Below are 17,091 nucleotides of genomic sequence, written 5' to 3' on the forward strand. Positions count from 1 at the left end.
TTCTTTAGACTGTGTTTCCTCTGTCTGGTTCTTTTAAATAAGCATTTTACTTCCTATAAAGGGGAGCTACTCTGTTTGCAAAGCTTAAACTCATTTGAATGTTGCACTGCTGTTCTTAACTACATCATCGCTGCCATTAACCTGAGAAGAACTTACGTATTTTAAATAGTTTTTATGACACGAATTTAAACAGGAGTTTTGAAATAACTATGTATCTTCTTCATTTTTTTATTTTTTTTTGTATAATATGAATGAATTTAATCTTGTGCTTTTATGGCCATACATATTGACTGAATAAAGATAATTTTGATTTGAAGTCCGGACAGGAGGAACATTTCTCAACCAGATGGAAGTAAAGGGTCCAAGAGATGGTAACCTTGGCAAAGAGGTCGCCTTCAAGGGTATCTTGGGGGCCAGATCCAGACCGAGTTTGAGACCTACAGTACCCATGATGCCTACCTCACTCCATCAGAGGAAGACTTGCCGCCCAGCAAACTAGGTCATGGACAGTACTGGAGGAAGATCAGAGATGGAGACCAACTAAAGCACCAGAGACAGTAACAGCACTGCAAAAACTTGAAAATCTGAAGACTACTTCAGAGAAGAGCACACTAGAACTATGCTGAAGTTCGTGAAAAAAAGGGAACCGCTGCCAAAGTGCTGAGTGGTCTTATATATGGCTTCGTAATGTCCCATCCAGCGATCTGTCTAAGTGGATTTGGAACTATGGTGCCACCTGCTACGAGAAGTATTGCAAAATTTCCAGTTTTAGTTTGGCACCTGGGGAATATTGATGAAGTAAAGAATCTATAGGGAGAAGCATCCTTAAGAAAGACTATTCTGACTTTACACTGCTAAGAAAGATCAAACGGATGATAGTTTGGCTTGATGACTGCAAAAATGCCATTTTGATTACATAATATCTTGTTGAGGTGTCTAATACTACTAAGAATTATAAAACCATCAGCACTATTGCTCTCACCTATTGAAAAGAAAGTTTTTGAAGTAACTCTTACAGAAAATTGCTAATCAACATGAAAACACAATATATATAAAAATAAGTAGCACAAAATACCTTTTGTCCGAAATGCTTGTGTCCAAAGGGGTGAAAAGATTTACTTTCCATTCATCTTGCAACTTGAGATCAGCATTACTGAAGATGCCCATTAGGATGCTGGATCCCATGTAATCTACACGTGCTTCTGTAGAGCCCATTGTGATCTGAATTTTGTGACTGGGTTGTTGGTTCGGATGTTCCGAAATATGGGCTGAAGTGGGAAACAAAAACAGTAAATCTATAGTAAGCTTTAGAAACTCGCTTGAAATTAGAAACTCGCTTCAAGTATGTCATCAGATATCCAATGTGGTGTGGATCATTCCATGCCAAAGGAAACAGCCCCTCCTTGCCTCCTGTGCATTTTTTTTAATTTAGAACAGTTTATGAAAATACACGTTTTTTGTTTTCATGAACACTGCCAGTGCGCAGGTCAGCCCTCTGTGCCTTGTCTCCCAGCTCCTGATGACAGGAGGAGGTAGTAGAGACATGATCCAGCTACAGAGTGCTGTTTTAAAAGAAAAACGCAATGCAGATGTCTGAACTGTGCATGCCTGAGGGGCATTAGTTCAAATACACCCCTCTAACAGGCACAATCCAGTTTATTTATCAGACATACAGCGCATGTCTCAAACAGCACAGTATATCTGCTAAATGTGGCTGTCAGGGCGCACATCAGTGCATCCATGAAACCAATGAAAAGCCTCGCACAGCAGCAGCGGCGGCAGGCTCCTCAGTACTATCCCAGCTTCTTATAGGGCTTTGCTTCCAGTCCTATCAAGAAGTCGGAGAGGGATTGAGGAGGGCCTTTCGCTTTTTAATCCTGCCCTTGCTGCTTCGTATGGCTCCCTGTTGGGAATCATTTGCTGATTCCAATGCCCAGGACCAGATTCCTGTTCTGCTGCTGCCACGAAGCCACAGAGTTGCCAGCTAAGTAAGCACGGTAAGGAAAAACAGTTTCTTTCCTATGCATGTGTGTGTTTGTGTTTATGAGTGATTAAGAGTGAAGGAGGTTAACTGAAAGTGTGTGCGCGAGTGTGTTTTAGATTGTCAATAAGAGTGAAAGTGAGGGAAAATCCGAGTTTGCCTGTGTATGAATACGTGAAAGCAAGTATGAAGGAGTGAAAGAAGGAGTATGAGTGTGTTAGACCGATTGAATGGAAGATTTGGGAGGGAGTGTATGCGAGTCAGGGGCATAGCTATGAATGGTGCAACAGTTGCAGTTGCACCAGGTACCAGAGTCAGTGAGTGGGTGTAAGCGTGTTAGTAACTGAGAATGAGAACCAGCGAGTATGAGTATGTTTGTGTGTGAGTAACAGTGGGTGGGGGTGAGTATTAGTGATAATGAGCAAGTGAGAGAATGTGAGTTAGAATATGTGAGGGGGAAAAGAGTCAATGTGAGAGGGAGGGAGTCAAATGTAAAATAAAATGGGGTGAACTCCTGTCCGGTATTACACCCCCACCACTTTCAAAGATCACCAGCTGCCACTGAACAGCTGTACTCCAGGCTCTCAGAGTCCAAAAAAAGTAATTCCTTGAGAAGTATTTGAATACAGAATGTCTGCAGACATTTGCAGACTAGCTTGTCTAACTGGACTCTGGGCTTCACAGGACTCCCTGCTGTCACCCAAACTCTCAAAACATGCATGTTTCCCGTAGATCATCTCCTATGAGGGCTAAGTACAATACAGATGACATCTAAATCCTACTGATCGTAAAAGACAAGGACAGTCAATACAAGGGGATGAACAACTGTTAAACTGCCATGGAAGAGTGCAGTTAAGAAGCAAACTTAAAACTTGACCCCTCAACAACTACATTTCATTTTATTATCTTGTGTCAGAAAAAAACCAGGTGCTATCCACATTTTTTTTTAATACAATTCCCTTGAAAGAGAAAGTATAACGTTCATAATCATGGCTCTGCAGCCATGTTGCACTGAATAACTGTTTTGAGCTACCAACTAGAACAGTTTTATGTCTGACCCAAACTCTAAACAAGCACAGGCAAAGCCAATTGGTTGTCCTTTGCAAATACACCAAACAAGTCAAATGTCACTTTCAAAAAGCACTTGGCAAAGTCCTGCAGGACTGCATGAAAAGGCCTTGGCCTCACTTACCAAAACCTATATTTATAAGCAGAGAAAAGTAGTCTTATGGCCAAAGCTATTTTCTTGGACAGTTCAGAGCCTCAAAGGTAAAAGGGCAGGGCGTGGCTAAGCGCCCGAGGGGAATGGCGGCGTCGGAGTAGCGCTCCGTCGGACCGAGGATCAGCTGGCGGTTCCGTGCGCGATTTGCGCACACCGAAGGGGAGCCTCTGATGCATAAGTACGGCGAGCATGCCCTGAAGTTACTTTTGCCGCCGTGAGGGCATTTCTTCAAGTGTTATTGTCCTTCAGGTCCCGGTCGCGGATCTGAAACGGCCGCGACCGCCATTTTGTTTTTTTTTCTCTTCTTCAACTGACCGGGATCTACTCAGCAATGTGTCCAGAGCGCATTAATTTCCTGGAACTCTAATTATTTCCATGTTATTCAAGGCAGTGCAGGCGATACAGCAACTTCAACCAAGCACTTTCAGGTGACTTTCTTTTTTTTTATTTTTATGGTTCTTTCCTGATTCAATGGTCGTTTTTGGCTCTCCTCAAACCCGGCAGCCATTTTGAGACTTCTCTCTGCTCTTCATGGTTCTTGGCATTTTTTTTTTTTTTTCTTTTTTCTCAAGTTCCTTGGACTGCGCAAAGTGCCTGTTTCGTTCTCAGTTTTTGAATTATCCCTGGTATATTTGCGCTTCATAGGTGTGTTGATGGCTGACTGTTCCACTAAGGTTCACAGACGCAATTATATTAAGAATTCCAAGCTCTTCACAGAACTGGCTCATCTTGAAGCCTCCCAGGCTCTGTCTGTTGATGAGATGTCGTCGCACGCAGAACCCTCTTCACAGCTCTCAGCAAAAACGATGTCTAAGAGGCTGAAAAAAGATCCACCTTCACCTCCCAAATCTTCTGCGACCATCTCGATGGAGTTACTCCTTGAAGAGATACGAGCCTTGCGCCCTTTTATGGAGGAAACCAACGCTAAGCTGCAGGTCCTTACTGACAATTGGACTTTAATGAATGAAAGAGTGTCGTCAGTTGAGCGTGATGTCTCCTCTCTTCAAGAATCTGCCGCCAAAACCACCCATTTGCATGCGCAGGTTTCCTCTCTTCAGAAGCAGGTGGAGGACTTGGAAAATCGAAATCGACGCAACAACCTTCGCCTCTACGGCCTGGTGGAAGGATGCGAGGGGAGCGACCCTGTCAATTTTTTTAAATCGTTTCTTCCCAAGCTTTTACATCTGCCCGAAGACACATCGCTTAACATCCAGCGTGCCCACAGGCTGGGTCGTGTTTCCTCCTCTTCATCTGCGCCAGTGAAACCCAGAGGTGTAATAATGTATTTCCTGGAATACACAGATCTGCTGAGGGTTCTCTCAGCGGCCAGAGCCTCTCCTCGCCTTACATGGTCGGGTTCCACCTTGTTTTTCGCGCAAGATTATGCCAGAGCTACCGCAAATCGACGCAAGGCTTTCTTGGATATGAGACCTGACCTTCGCTCACTTGGCGCTCGATATGGTCTCTTCCACCCTTGTTTATTTAAAGTAACCTATAATAATAAAACTACGACATATGAGGACCCTACGCGACTTCGAAGCTTCCTGAATTCCTGCTGTCAGCATGCCATGGAACTTTCTGGGCCTTCTTCTCTTCCACCGTGACTCTTATTGATGCTGTATTGTGCTGCTCCAGCTTCAGTTGAATATTGATTTCTATTACTCAATTGTTCTTTTGCTGAGTTTATATTTCTCACTGAAATGTTCGTTATTTTTGTCATAATCTCTAGGTTTGTCCTATCCCATGTATGTCTTTTGTTTCTGCCATTTGCCGTTGTCTAACCCTGTTATTTTTCTTCCCTCGCAGTTCAATGTCCTACGATCCGCCCTGTTCCCTTTGGTTTGACGCCGCACTGACCCCGAGTGTCCTGCCTTCTCCAGTTGGCCTTACCTCCCTCCCCTCATATCCCCGTGCGTCTCTACATATTCCTGTTCCTGATCGTACCTTCCCTAACCCACCCCTCGTAAGTATCCCTCATATCCTTTATTATATGTCTATTTTTGTTCTATTATTATCGACCTTGATTTTTCCTGTCACGTTTTCAGTTTCAATGGTGTCAATATTTTTTCCACAACCTTTTTCCTCTTCTATCTGTCTTTCCTTGCTTTTTTTTATTTTTTATTGCCTTCCTCGATCATGCTTCTTCCTCACTTTACATTTTATTTCCTTATTACTTCATCTCTCCTTTGACTTACACCCATTCTCTTTTCTCTTTGGTTGTTTTCTCTCTCAACACACTTCTTTATTAGTCTTACTGTACTTGCTCTTTTTTCTATCTTATTGCACTCATATTATTATTATCCTTGGATTTTATTCTATCATTTCACTGATTTTAATAACATCTTTTTACTTTTTATGGGCTTATCTCTCATTGGATCTGTCACTTACATTTTTTATAAATAAGTTGATAACATGTCGTTGAATATATTGTCATGGAATGTGAAGGGTATTAATTCTCCGATTAAGCGTCAACGGATTTTGTCACATCTTGCCAAATTGAATGTCGATATTGCATTCCTCCAAGAAACGCATTTAACTGAGGCTGAATCTGTTAAGCTTAAGCGTGGTTGGGTGGGTGAACTGTTTTTCTCACAAGGTGATGGCAAACGCAATGGTGTGGCAGTTCTTTGTCGCAAATCTCTTCCCCTCCAGGTTATCACCCATGAGTCGGATACCTCTGGTCGTTGGGTCTATGCTAAGTTGTCACTTAGAGGTGTTCTAGTCTCTATTCTCAATGTATATGGTCCTACCACAGGCGAACCCTCTTTTTGGGCTGATTTTTCTCCACTTTTAACTAAATTTATGGACCACAATTTTATTCTGGCGGGAGATTGTAATCAACCCCTTGATCCCTTTATCGATAGGAAGTCCATAGCCCCTTATGTTCCCAACAAGCCCCACAAGCTGTTTAGTCATGCAATTTCACAACATAAACTAGTAGACTCCTGGCGCCTCGCCAATCCAAAGTTGCGGGAGTATACTTTTTATTCTCCCTGTCACCGCTCCCAGTCACGACTTGACTACATCTTTCTCTCCCACAATCTCGCTCAGTCACTCCTACACTCTGAGATAGGTCCGATTTTGCTCTCTGACCATGCTCCTGTCCTTACTAATGTTGATGTACTCCCTAAATCTGTTGGCCCTAGGAGATGGCGTTTCAATAATTCCCTCCTCACAGATCCCAAATTTACAGCCACCTTTACATCCTTTTTTGATGAATTTTTCCTCCTCAACGATGACGATACCCTCCCTGACCACATTATCTGGGATGCTTTTAAGGCAGCAGCGCGTGACTTCATTATAAGTTATGTCGCGAACAAGCGTAAGATCGCCCGAAGGTCTACTAAAAATCTTCTTTCTGGCATTAAAACACTGGAACATGCGTATTTTACCTCGCACTCTGCTGACAGCCTGACAGCCCTCATTGCAGCAAAAATGAAGTTTAATGAGAAATCTACAGAAGATGCCTCTTTGTACCTGCTGAAATCTACTGCTAAATTCTATGGGGGTAGGAACAAGGCTGGGAAGCTCCTAGCCAATTATTTGAAGATTAAGCATAATAAGTTAAATATTGAATCTATTTATGACTCTGATGATAAATTAAAGCATACGGCTGTTGATATTCTTGCTGAATTTTCACGTTTCTATGAAACCTTGTATACTTCTGAGACCCAACCTACCCCTAGTTCCCTTGATTGTTTCTTTTCCACCATTCATACACCAGCTGACTTTCCTCCAGATCTTTCCTCCTTAGAATCAGAAGTCACACAACAGGAACTACTTACTGCACTGCACCATCTCAAACCCAACAAAGCCCCTGGGCCTGATGGCTTTACTGTCGAATTCTACCTTCACTTTTCTAAACTACTGATCCCACGACTTAACTCTTTACTTCGTACTTTTATTTCTTGTGGTGCCTCTTCAGGGACTTTTTCCGACGCCCATATTTGCCTCATACCTAAACCCGGTAAGGACGCACAGTACTGCAAAAATTATAGGCCCATATCTCTAGTCAATATTGATTACAAACTTTTCGCTAAAACATTAGCGATTCGACTGGACCATCTTCTTCCCGACCTATTAGGAGAGGAGCAATCTGGGTTTGTTAAGGGCCGGTATATTACGGACAATACTAGACTCTTATTTAATATCCTATCAAAATCCTCCCGTTACCAGCATTCACTTGCAGCGATTGCCCTTGACGCCGAAAAGGCTTGTGATCGCGTTGAATGGCGCTATCTCTTCCACACCCTCACCTGGTTTGGTTTTGGTCCTAGATTCATCTCTTTAGTTTCCCTGTTATATTCCCATCCTAGAGCGGCAGTTTTTGCTAATGGTCAAATTTCACCTTATTTTGACCTAGGCAGAGGCGTTCGACAGGGCTGCCCTTTATCCCCTTTTCTTTTCAACCTTGCTTTGGAACCCTTCCTTTCCAGGTTGCGTCAAAACTCTGCCATTAATGGCTTCCGGATTGCGGATTCGCATGTTAAACTCGCTGCATATGCAGATGATATATTACTCTTTCTTTCCAAACCTGCAGAATCCATCCCTGCTTTCATGACTGAAGTAGGAGTGTTTTCCTCTATCTCCGGATATAAACTTAATCATGACAAATGTGAGATCCTTCCCCTAACCAATTTTACTTTTAAACAAGAATTTATTGAATCTCGGTTTACTTGGAGCCCGTCCCACATTAAATATTTAGGTCTATATATTACCCCCTCAATTTCAGACACTATTTCTTTGTGTATGTCCAAATGTTCACAGAAGATTGCAGATCTCATGACAAGATGGCATCCTTTATACCTCTCTTGGTGGGGACGTCTCGACACTATCAAAATGATGATATCTCCTATTGTTCTATACACACTCTCCAATATTCCACTCCCCATTCCAGTGAAATCCTTTACCAAGATTAACTCAACGTTATCTTCGTTTTTATGGAACTCCAAAACACCAAGAATGTCTCGGACTAGGCTCATACGTCCGGCTTCTGAAGGTGGTGTCAATTTTCCTGATTTCCCCGCTTATCAGAGGGCCTTTTTGCTGCGTCAAGCTTCCCTTTGGTTACAAGATTCCACTTTCCCCTGCCCTTTATGGCTTAAGGTTGAACGTACTTTACTCTCCCCCTTCTCTTTTGCAGAATATCTTGCTTTTTCCCGCAAGCGTTCGTCGATTCCCACTCCTATTCACAAGTATACCCTTAAGCTCTTATTGTCAGCTGCTCCTGGCCCTCCTACGACCGTGGCTGAATTCATCTCTTCCACTATCTGGCATAATAAATATCTCCTAATTGGTAATAAACCCTTTTACTGGAAATCATGGAGAACCCGTGGCTTGATTTGGATTTCACAGCTCTTTTCCGGTTCTACCTTTGTTTCTTTTCATGATCTTTGTTCCTCCTTCGGCTTACCCAAATCCTTTTTTTTCCAAGTATCTTCTTCTCAAGACTACTGTTCTGGAGATTTACCTACGACTTTCGGCTTCTTCTCCTCCCTCTACTTCTATCACCCCTACTGTTCGACTTCATTCCCTCCTTCGCACTGCCCCCAAGGCCTCTCTTCTTTATAAATACCTTCACTCACCCGAGTTACTCAGACCTAAATCTAAGGTTGAACTTCAATGGGAAAATGACCTTGGGATAGATTGGCCGACATCCTTATGGGACAAAATTTGGACAAAATTGCGCAAAACTTCCAGAGCGGCTTCGTTGACACAATCCCTATTTTTTATTTACAACAGGTTACTTCATACTCCTTCTACACTACATAAGCGATTTCCTACTACCCCAGATAAGTGTTGGTCATGTGATGCTCCCAATGCTACCCTACCACACATGCTATTTCTCTGCAAACACGTACATGACTTTTGGTTACAGGTGTGGGCCCAAATCAATGTTATTTTTCATACTAGCATCCCCTTTTCTCTTACTCACCTTTTCCTGGGCAGTTTGTCCACTAGTTGGAGTAATGTGGATATTTCTGCTCGCATTGTTGATTTGCTTTTGGCTGTTGCTTTTCAACAGATTACTGTCAATTGGAAAAATGCATCTAACATTTCGTTCAAAGCGTGGTGGTATAATGTTTGTTACAACCATAGACTTGATAATGCATTTGTCTTCCCTGTTCAATTGGCAGCTAAGCGTGCAGACTTGTGGCTCCCCATTACGCTATATTTAGATAATTGTGTTGCTCGCTCTTCACTTCCATCGCCTGCCCAACAAGAAGTTCCCAAGCCCCCATGATACCCCCTTCACGTTCTGTATATTTTATCCCGTTGTTTCATTTTTATGCTCTTTGTATCTTATTGTTTGATCAGGATTGATACAATTTCTTTATTTATTTTCAATGCCCATGTTCACTGTTTTTCCATGCAATTTTTCTTCTATGTTTCATTTGCAATCTCATTTCCCTCCCCCTTTCCTACCCCTTTTATCTCCCCCTCTCTCCCCAATTGATATCTTGTATTGCATTTATTTGTTCACTGTTTAATAAAGCTCTTTTGAACTAAAAAGGTAAAAGGGCAGGAGATAATTGAAAAGGTATACCTTACCTACTGCCAAGCATGTTCCTCTAAATGTCACAAAGAACAAGCTCTTTCCATGCAGCCTTCTCTTTCTACCACTCTTCAACTACTGCTGTATCCCCTTTCTGCTGCCACCAGAACCTCTATGGAGCCGCAGGCCTGAAGCAGCACTTCCTGACAGTACCAAGTAACTCTTTACAGTGAATCATATTCCAGGGGGTCACGTTGGTTTAAAGCCCAAGTGGCAGTGGTATTAGAAGCATAAAACTAAGGTATAGTAAGTAGAACATTATTTTCTGTAGTTCAGAGATTGCCACTACCAAGTCTTGGAAGAACTGAAAATATTGCTGCAAGATCGCTGCTGAACTGTGTCTAGACACAATGAGGCAGCCACCTTAGAAGTATAACAATGAACATTCTAGGATGGCCAAAACCTATTTTCTTTAGTTGTAAGATGGGTGCAACGTTGTGTCTAAACACGATTGACAAAAATCGTGGAATTATAGAAAGGAACATTTTATTTACCCTGTAAGCAACTGCTCAAAGTGTGGTGCTGTAGATTCACATGGTCTGCGTACTTCTGCCATCAGGTTTAGGGCTTGGATGTTTGCAACTTGTTTTTATACAAAGAAGTTTTTTGAGTCACGAGGTACGGGGACTCCATCCTTAGTTGGTAATGCGCATTGGTATAGACTCAATTGTTTGATTGTTTTTCAGTCAGCGGGTGAGCGTAGTGATGGAGCAGTCTGTAGGACATTTTGGTGACCATGTGTGAAAGTGTATAAAGAAAAAAATCTCTAGCAACCACTAGCTTTTGAAAAGACAGGAGGGCACATGAGAATTTACACCACTACATGCAACGAACAGATGCGTACAGGGTATGTGCGGCTGTATATATGCATGCTCTGCACAGACTGTTAAGCACTACTTCCATTAGTGGTGGTCAGACAGGTGATGCTGTAGATGCTTAAAATGAAGTCCTTAAAACAGTTTACCAACCCTAGTCTGCTGGCTAACTAGAATGTCCACACAGTATTTAAAACATTTCTTTTTTTTTTTTCCTTCCAAAGAGAACAGTTCACAACTGCAAACAAATGAAGATACAAAACAAAGTAAAGGCAGATGTGTGAAGGCAGGAGAACATAAGCATATTTAGGTGACAAGCACAATCCTAATGAATAAAACAAAAAAGCAATCCAAACAAGTAATTCACAGTCAGAGAATTCAGTTAAACACCAGCACGGTAGCTCACAGTGCTGCCCCAGCATGAGGGTGCTGCATCAATACCACAACTCCATTGAAAGCAGCAGTGAAAACTCACTTCCACTCAGTTCCAAAACACTTACGCAACAAGTTACTACCATTCCCTCAACAGGAGCCTCATCCATCTGTACCTCAGCAGCTGCAGCAGGTGATAGCAGCGTTGGCTCTGCCTCTGGTGAAGAACAAGTTACTTACCTTCGGTAACGCTTTTTCTGGTGGATACAGTATCTGCCTGTGGATTCCTCACCTTATGAATATCCCCTGCGCCAGCATTCCACGGATCATTTTTCCCCAGCTCTCTACGCCGACGTGGACGACGTCATAATGCATCGGCTCCGCTGGCGACTCCGTATGACGTCACCGGAGCCATAAGAGAGCCACGTCGGCGTGATGACGTCAGTTCCAACAATTTTTTCCGTGCCCCCGAGGCGCACAGGTGGACCAACGACAGATTCAAAGTATACACAGTATACAATATACAATCAAATATACATAGTACACAAAGAAAAGGAAAGCTAAATAAAACAAGCATTTCCTACCAATGTACCAGAAAGCATAACAACATCTCAAACAAGACAACTTTTAAGGTATACAAAGGTGGACAACGGGGAGGCGGGTGGGCCAGTGAGGAATCCACAGGCAGATACTGTATCCACCAGAAAAAGCGTTACCGAAAGTAAGTAACTTGTTCTTCTGATGGATACATCTGCCAGTGGATTCCTCACCTTGTGAATAGATTCCCACAGCAGTCCCCACTCCCGGAGGAGGGTGTCCACCTTCCTATACCAAAAAGTCTTGCAAGACAGAGCGCGCAAAGTGGCCCTCCCTCCTCATCTCAGAGTCCAAGCAATAATGCTTTGCGAAAGTATGAAGGGAGGCCCAAGTCGCAGCTTTACAAATATCTGCCACAGGAACACCCCTGGCTAAAGCAGATGGAGATGATTTAGCTCTAGTTGAATGAGCCCTAATACCCTCAGGTGGGACCTTACCAGCCAGGGCATAGCAGATCTTGATGGCAAGGATGATCCATCTCGATAAAGTGCGCTTGTGCACCGCTCTTCCTTTAGAATGACATAGCCCACGAAGAGCTGATCGTCCAGACGAAAGTCCTTCGTTCTGTCCAAGTAAAAGCTCACAGCTCTCTTTGGGTCCAGGCGATGAAGTCTTTCCTCCTCTTTGGAGGGATGAGGAGGTGGATAAAAAACAGGGAGAGTAATATACTGCCCCAAATGAAACGGAGTAACTACTTTAAGTAGGAAAGCAGCCCTGGTCCTGAGTACCATCCTTTCAGCATGTAATGTTAGAAAAGGGGGTTTAGAACTAAGAGCTTAAAGCTGACTCACCCTCCTTGCCGAGGTTATGGCTACAAGAAAGACCGTCTTAAAGGACAACAGCCTCAGAGGACAACTATGAAGAGGCTCACACAGGAACCCCATCAGAAAAATTAAGACAAGATTAAGGTCCCACTGTGGCATTACAAAAGGAGTAGGAGGAAACTTGTTTGTAAGGCCCTTGATAAACCTTAGTACAATCGGAGATTTAAATAATGCCGGTTGATCAGGAAGACATAGAAAAGCCGATAAGGCCGAAAGATAGCCCTTGACCGTGGCCACAGCACAGCCCTGCTGAGCCAAGGAAAGAGCAAACTGAAGCACATCAGAAAGATGGGCTTTTAAAGGGTCAATGGATCTCTCTCCACACCATTTAACAAACTTAGACCACCTATATGAGTAAACGGACTTGGTGGAGTGTCACCTGGCCGATAAAATAACATCTACCACATCTGGCGGGAGAGAGAAGGACTTCAGGTTGCCCCGTTCAATCTCCAGGCATGAAGGTGTAAGCTCTGGAGGTGGGGGTGTAGAGCCTGCCCCTCCGACTGTGAGAGGAGGTCTGCCCTCAGAGGGAGACGGAGCGGAGGGCACGAGGAGAGGTGGAGAAGATCTGTATACCACACCCTTCTTGGCCAACCCGGGGCGACCAAAATAACTTGGGCCCGGTCTTGGCGAATCTTCCTCAGAACCCGAGGAATCAACGGTATGGGAGCAAACGCGTAAAGGAGTTGTGATCCCCAACTCAACTGAAACGTGTCCCCCAACGCTCCCTGCATCGGATACTGGAGACTGCAGAATGACAGGCAGTGCGCTTTCTCGCGGGTGGCGAAAAGGTCCACCCGAGGAGTCCCCCCACGTCCGAAAGACATGACGAACCACCTCTGGATGGAGCCTCCACTCGTGGTCGGCGGAGAACTGCCGACTGAGACTGTCCACACGCACGTTCAGCACCCCGGCCAGATAATTTGCCATCAGACAAATCTGAAGGTCCTGAGCCCAGGACCAGAGACACAGAGCCTCTCTGCAGAGACAATGCGACCCCACTCCTCCCTGCTTGTTGACATACCACATCGCGGTAGTGTTGTCCGTCAGGACTTGAACAGACTGACCGCGAAGGGAAGGGAGGAAGGCCTTGAGTGCCAAACAAATCGCCCGCAATTCCAGAAGGTTGATGTGAAGCAACCTTTCCTCTGGAGACCAAAGACCCTTGATCTCCAGATCCCCTAGATGCGCACCCCACCCCAGGGTGGAGGCATCCGTTATCACTGTGACCACCGATGGAGGTAGATGGAAGGGCTTTCCTTGAGACAGATTGCCCTCCACGCTCCACCAAGATAGATCCGCTGCAGCTTCTCTGGAGATCCTGATCGACTCCCTGAGATCTCCGTTGTGCTGATACCACTGCCTGCGGAGGCACCACTGGAGCGCCCTCATGTGCCAGCGTGCATGGTTGACCAACAGAATGCAGGAGGCAAACAGACCGAGCAGGCGAAGGACCTTCAGAACGGAAACAACCGCTCCATTGTGAAATAAAGGGACCATCTCCTGAATGTCGAGAATTCTTTGAGGTGGAGGAAATGCTCGACACACAGTAGTGTCCAGTACGGCCCCTATGAACAGGTTGCGTTGAGAGGGCACCAGGTGAGATTTGGGCACATTTATCGAAAAACCCAAGTCGAATAACAGCTGAGATGTTACCTGCAGATGATGCTGCACCATCTCTGGGTAATCTGCCTTCAGAAGCCAGTCATCCAGGTAGGGGAAAACCAGAATCCTCGACCTCCTGAGATGGGCTGCCACCACTGCCATCACCTTCGTGAAGACTCGAGGTGCGGTAGTAAGACCAAACAGGAGGACCGCAAACTGGTAATGTTGCGACCCAACCGTAAAACGGAGATACTTCCTGTGCGACTTCAGGATCGGGACATGGAAGTACGCGTCCTGCAAGTCGATCGAAACCATCCAGTCTCCTTGCTGCAACGCTTGAAGAACCTTGCTGCAACGCTTGAAGAACCTGCATCTTGAATTTCTCCTGTTTCAGGTAAAAGTTCAAGACTCTGAGGTCCAGTATCGGACGCAATCTGCCGTCCTTCTTGGGAATCAGGAAATACCGGGAGTAGCATCCCTGACCCCTTTCCTGCTCTGGAACCACCTCTATCGCACCCTTTTGAAGCAAAGCTAGTACCTCCTTCTGCAGAAGAAGTAGATGGTCCTCTGAGCAGTAACCCTGGCAAGGAGGGTAAGGGGGAGGAAACTCCCAAAAGGGAAGGGCGTACCCAGTCTCCACGAGGTTTAAAACCCAAAGGTCGGTTGTAACAGATTTCCAACCTCGCAGAAAATGGGACACCCGACCCCCACAGGTCTTACATGATCTAGGATGGGGGATCTAGGGCTGCTTCCCTGAAGCTTCATTGGGAGCAGAGGAGGCAGAAGATGAAGATGGGTTGCGGCCAGAACCTCTCCGACCTCTTTGTCTCCCTCTATAGGACCTATAGAGGGGATTCTGCTGCTGCTGTTGCTGCTGAGGCTGCCGGAAGGTGCGAAATGAAGACCTCCCAAAACCTCTGAATTTCTTATGCCCAAATCCTTTAGCAGGAGCCTGCAGACCTAAAGATTTCGCTGTCACCCTGCTCTCTTTAAATCTCTGCAAGGCGGAATCAGCCTTTTCACCAAAAAGTCTCTGTCCGTCAAAAAGCAAATCCACCAATGTGGCCTGAACGTCCGTAGAGAAGCCAGACGAACGAAGCCACGCTTGCCTCCTAGTGGCTATAGATGACCCCATTATCCTTGCCACCGAATCAGCCGTATCAAGCCCCGGCTGAATCACCTGCCTTGCAGCAGCCTGAGTGTCCGTGACCACTTCCATAAAGGACGCCTTCTGGCAATTTAGGGGCTAAAGATTTCATTGAGTCCATAAGAGCATGAACATAGCGCCCTAGTAAGCATGTGGCATTAGTGGACTTAAGCGCCATGCTCCCCGAAGAAAAGGTCTTTTTAGCCGCCTGATCCGCCTTCTTAGACTCCCTATCCGCAGGAGTCTGAGGAAAAGCACCTGAAGCTTGCTTCGAGCATGACGCCGGTACCACTAGACTTTCTGGAGAAGGGTGGGAAGAAAGAAAACCTGGATCCCCGGGAGCAACCCTATATCTTCTTGCCACCTGCCTGGAGACTGCCGGCGAACAGAGTGGCTTACGCCAGACATCCATAACTGGCTCCAAAATAGCCTCATTAATAGGCAGCAAAGGCTCACTGGTCGAGGTAGGCGAATGTAACACCTCCGTCAGAAGGTTAGGTTTATACTCAGCAGAGGGCAACTTCAAGTCCAGCAACTCTGCGGCCTTCTTTATTACAAGATGGTAAGGAGCCAGTTCCTGCGGTGGAGAGGACCTAGTGGAAGAATGCTCCCACTCCGGAGTTGTATCGAGATCACTAGCCTCTTGAATCCCCTCAAAGTCATCAGAAGAAGTATCCACCTCACCTTCTTCCACCTCCTCCCTATAACGCTCCTCTTCCAAGACTCTCAGGGCCTCTCTCCTTGAGCGGATTCCGAGGAACCGGCGCCGGTGACGCCGTACGCAGAGTCGGTGGAACCGAATGTGGAGCCAGAGGTGTTGGAGTCGACGGCGCCGGACGCGGAACCGAGGGAGTCGGCAACGGCGTCGAGGAAGGCTCCGAAGAAGGTCGATCCAATCGAAGCCGAGATGGATCCCCAGACGGCGCCGGAAACTGCCACGAAGGCGCCATCGGCAGAAAGGGCATAAACTGGGCCTGAGCATAATGCTGCGGCACTCCCAGAGTGTATGCCATAGGACCCACGGGACCAGTAGGTGCGCCGGAAGGGAAGGCAGCCCATTGGAAAATCCCATACATAGCATTTAAAAAATGCGTCGAATCCGCACCCGGAGTTGGGAACTGCGAATAAGGGAATAATCCCGGATCCGGCTGAGGAGTACCTGGTACCGGAGCCGCAGTGTCCTCAACAGGCGCCGCAGGATCATCCGGCTCTGGAGAAGGCTCTTTTCCTTGCTCTTGCTCGGCCTCAGAAGCCGAAGACTCCACTGCAACCGGTGACTGCGCCGGTGACTGCGCCGGGGACTGCGCCCGAGTCCGCTTCGGCGAAGGAGATCTCTCTGGAGACTTAGATGGAGAAGGAGACACATCCTTACTTCGACGTCGAGGCGAAGTCGATCTCGACGCCTTGCTCTTCGAAGACCGGCGCCGAGAGGAATGCTTCCTCTTCTTATGGTGTTTCTTCGACTTCGAAGAATGCGAAGTCGACGACTCCGGTCTCGATCTCTCCTTCTTCCTACCTCTCTTCTCCTTCTTAGCCTTGGCCATGAAGAGCTTCGCCTCCCTTTCCTTCAAGACCTTGGGATTCATCCTTCTGCAGCTGGAACAATCTTCCACGTTGTGGTCAGAAGAAAGGCACCACAAACAATCTTCATGGGGTCTGTCATTGACATGTAGCCCCCACATTCCCTACAAGGTTTGAAACCCGACTTCCTAGTCGAAGACATGGCAATTTTCTTCAACAGTAACACACTACACGACTACAAAGTAGCAGGAGAGTGCTGGAAAACCGTTGCGCGTCGACGGCGCGAAAAAAAAGGGAGCTCACGTCATCACGCCGACGTGGCTCTCTTATGGCTCCGGTGACGTCATACCCGTCGCGAGCGGAGCCAATGCATTATGACGTCGTCGGCGTAGAGAGCTGGGGGAAAAAGTTCCATGGAATGCTGGCGCAGGGGATATTCACAAGGTGAGGA

General features: G+C 45.8%; 1 protein-coding gene across 12 annotated transcripts in view; it reads right to left on the bottom strand.

Annotated features, from left to right (window-relative positions):
• The window catches only part of BLTP1 (bridge-like lipid transfer protein family member 1), a 1,988,102-nt gene that overhangs the window by 187,885 nt on the left and 1,783,126 nt on the right, over window positions 1-17,091 (bottom strand). For all 12 annotated transcript variants that reach the window (XM_085641559.1, XM_085641555.1, XM_085641564.1 and 9 more), the window contains one exon: window positions 1,076-1,268. In XM_085641559.1, coding sequence (XP_085497685.1) covers window positions 1,076-1,268 — 193 coding nt within the window. The remainder of the gene's footprint in view (window positions 1-1,075; window positions 1,269-17,091) is intronic.

The sequence above is a fragment of the Triturus cristatus genome, chromosome 2_2 (genome assembly GCF_964204655.1).
Source record: "Triturus cristatus chromosome 2_2, aTriCri1.1, whole genome shotgun sequence".
NCBI classification, from domain to species: domain Eukaryota; kingdom Metazoa; phylum Chordata; class Amphibia; order Caudata; family Salamandridae; genus Triturus; species Triturus cristatus.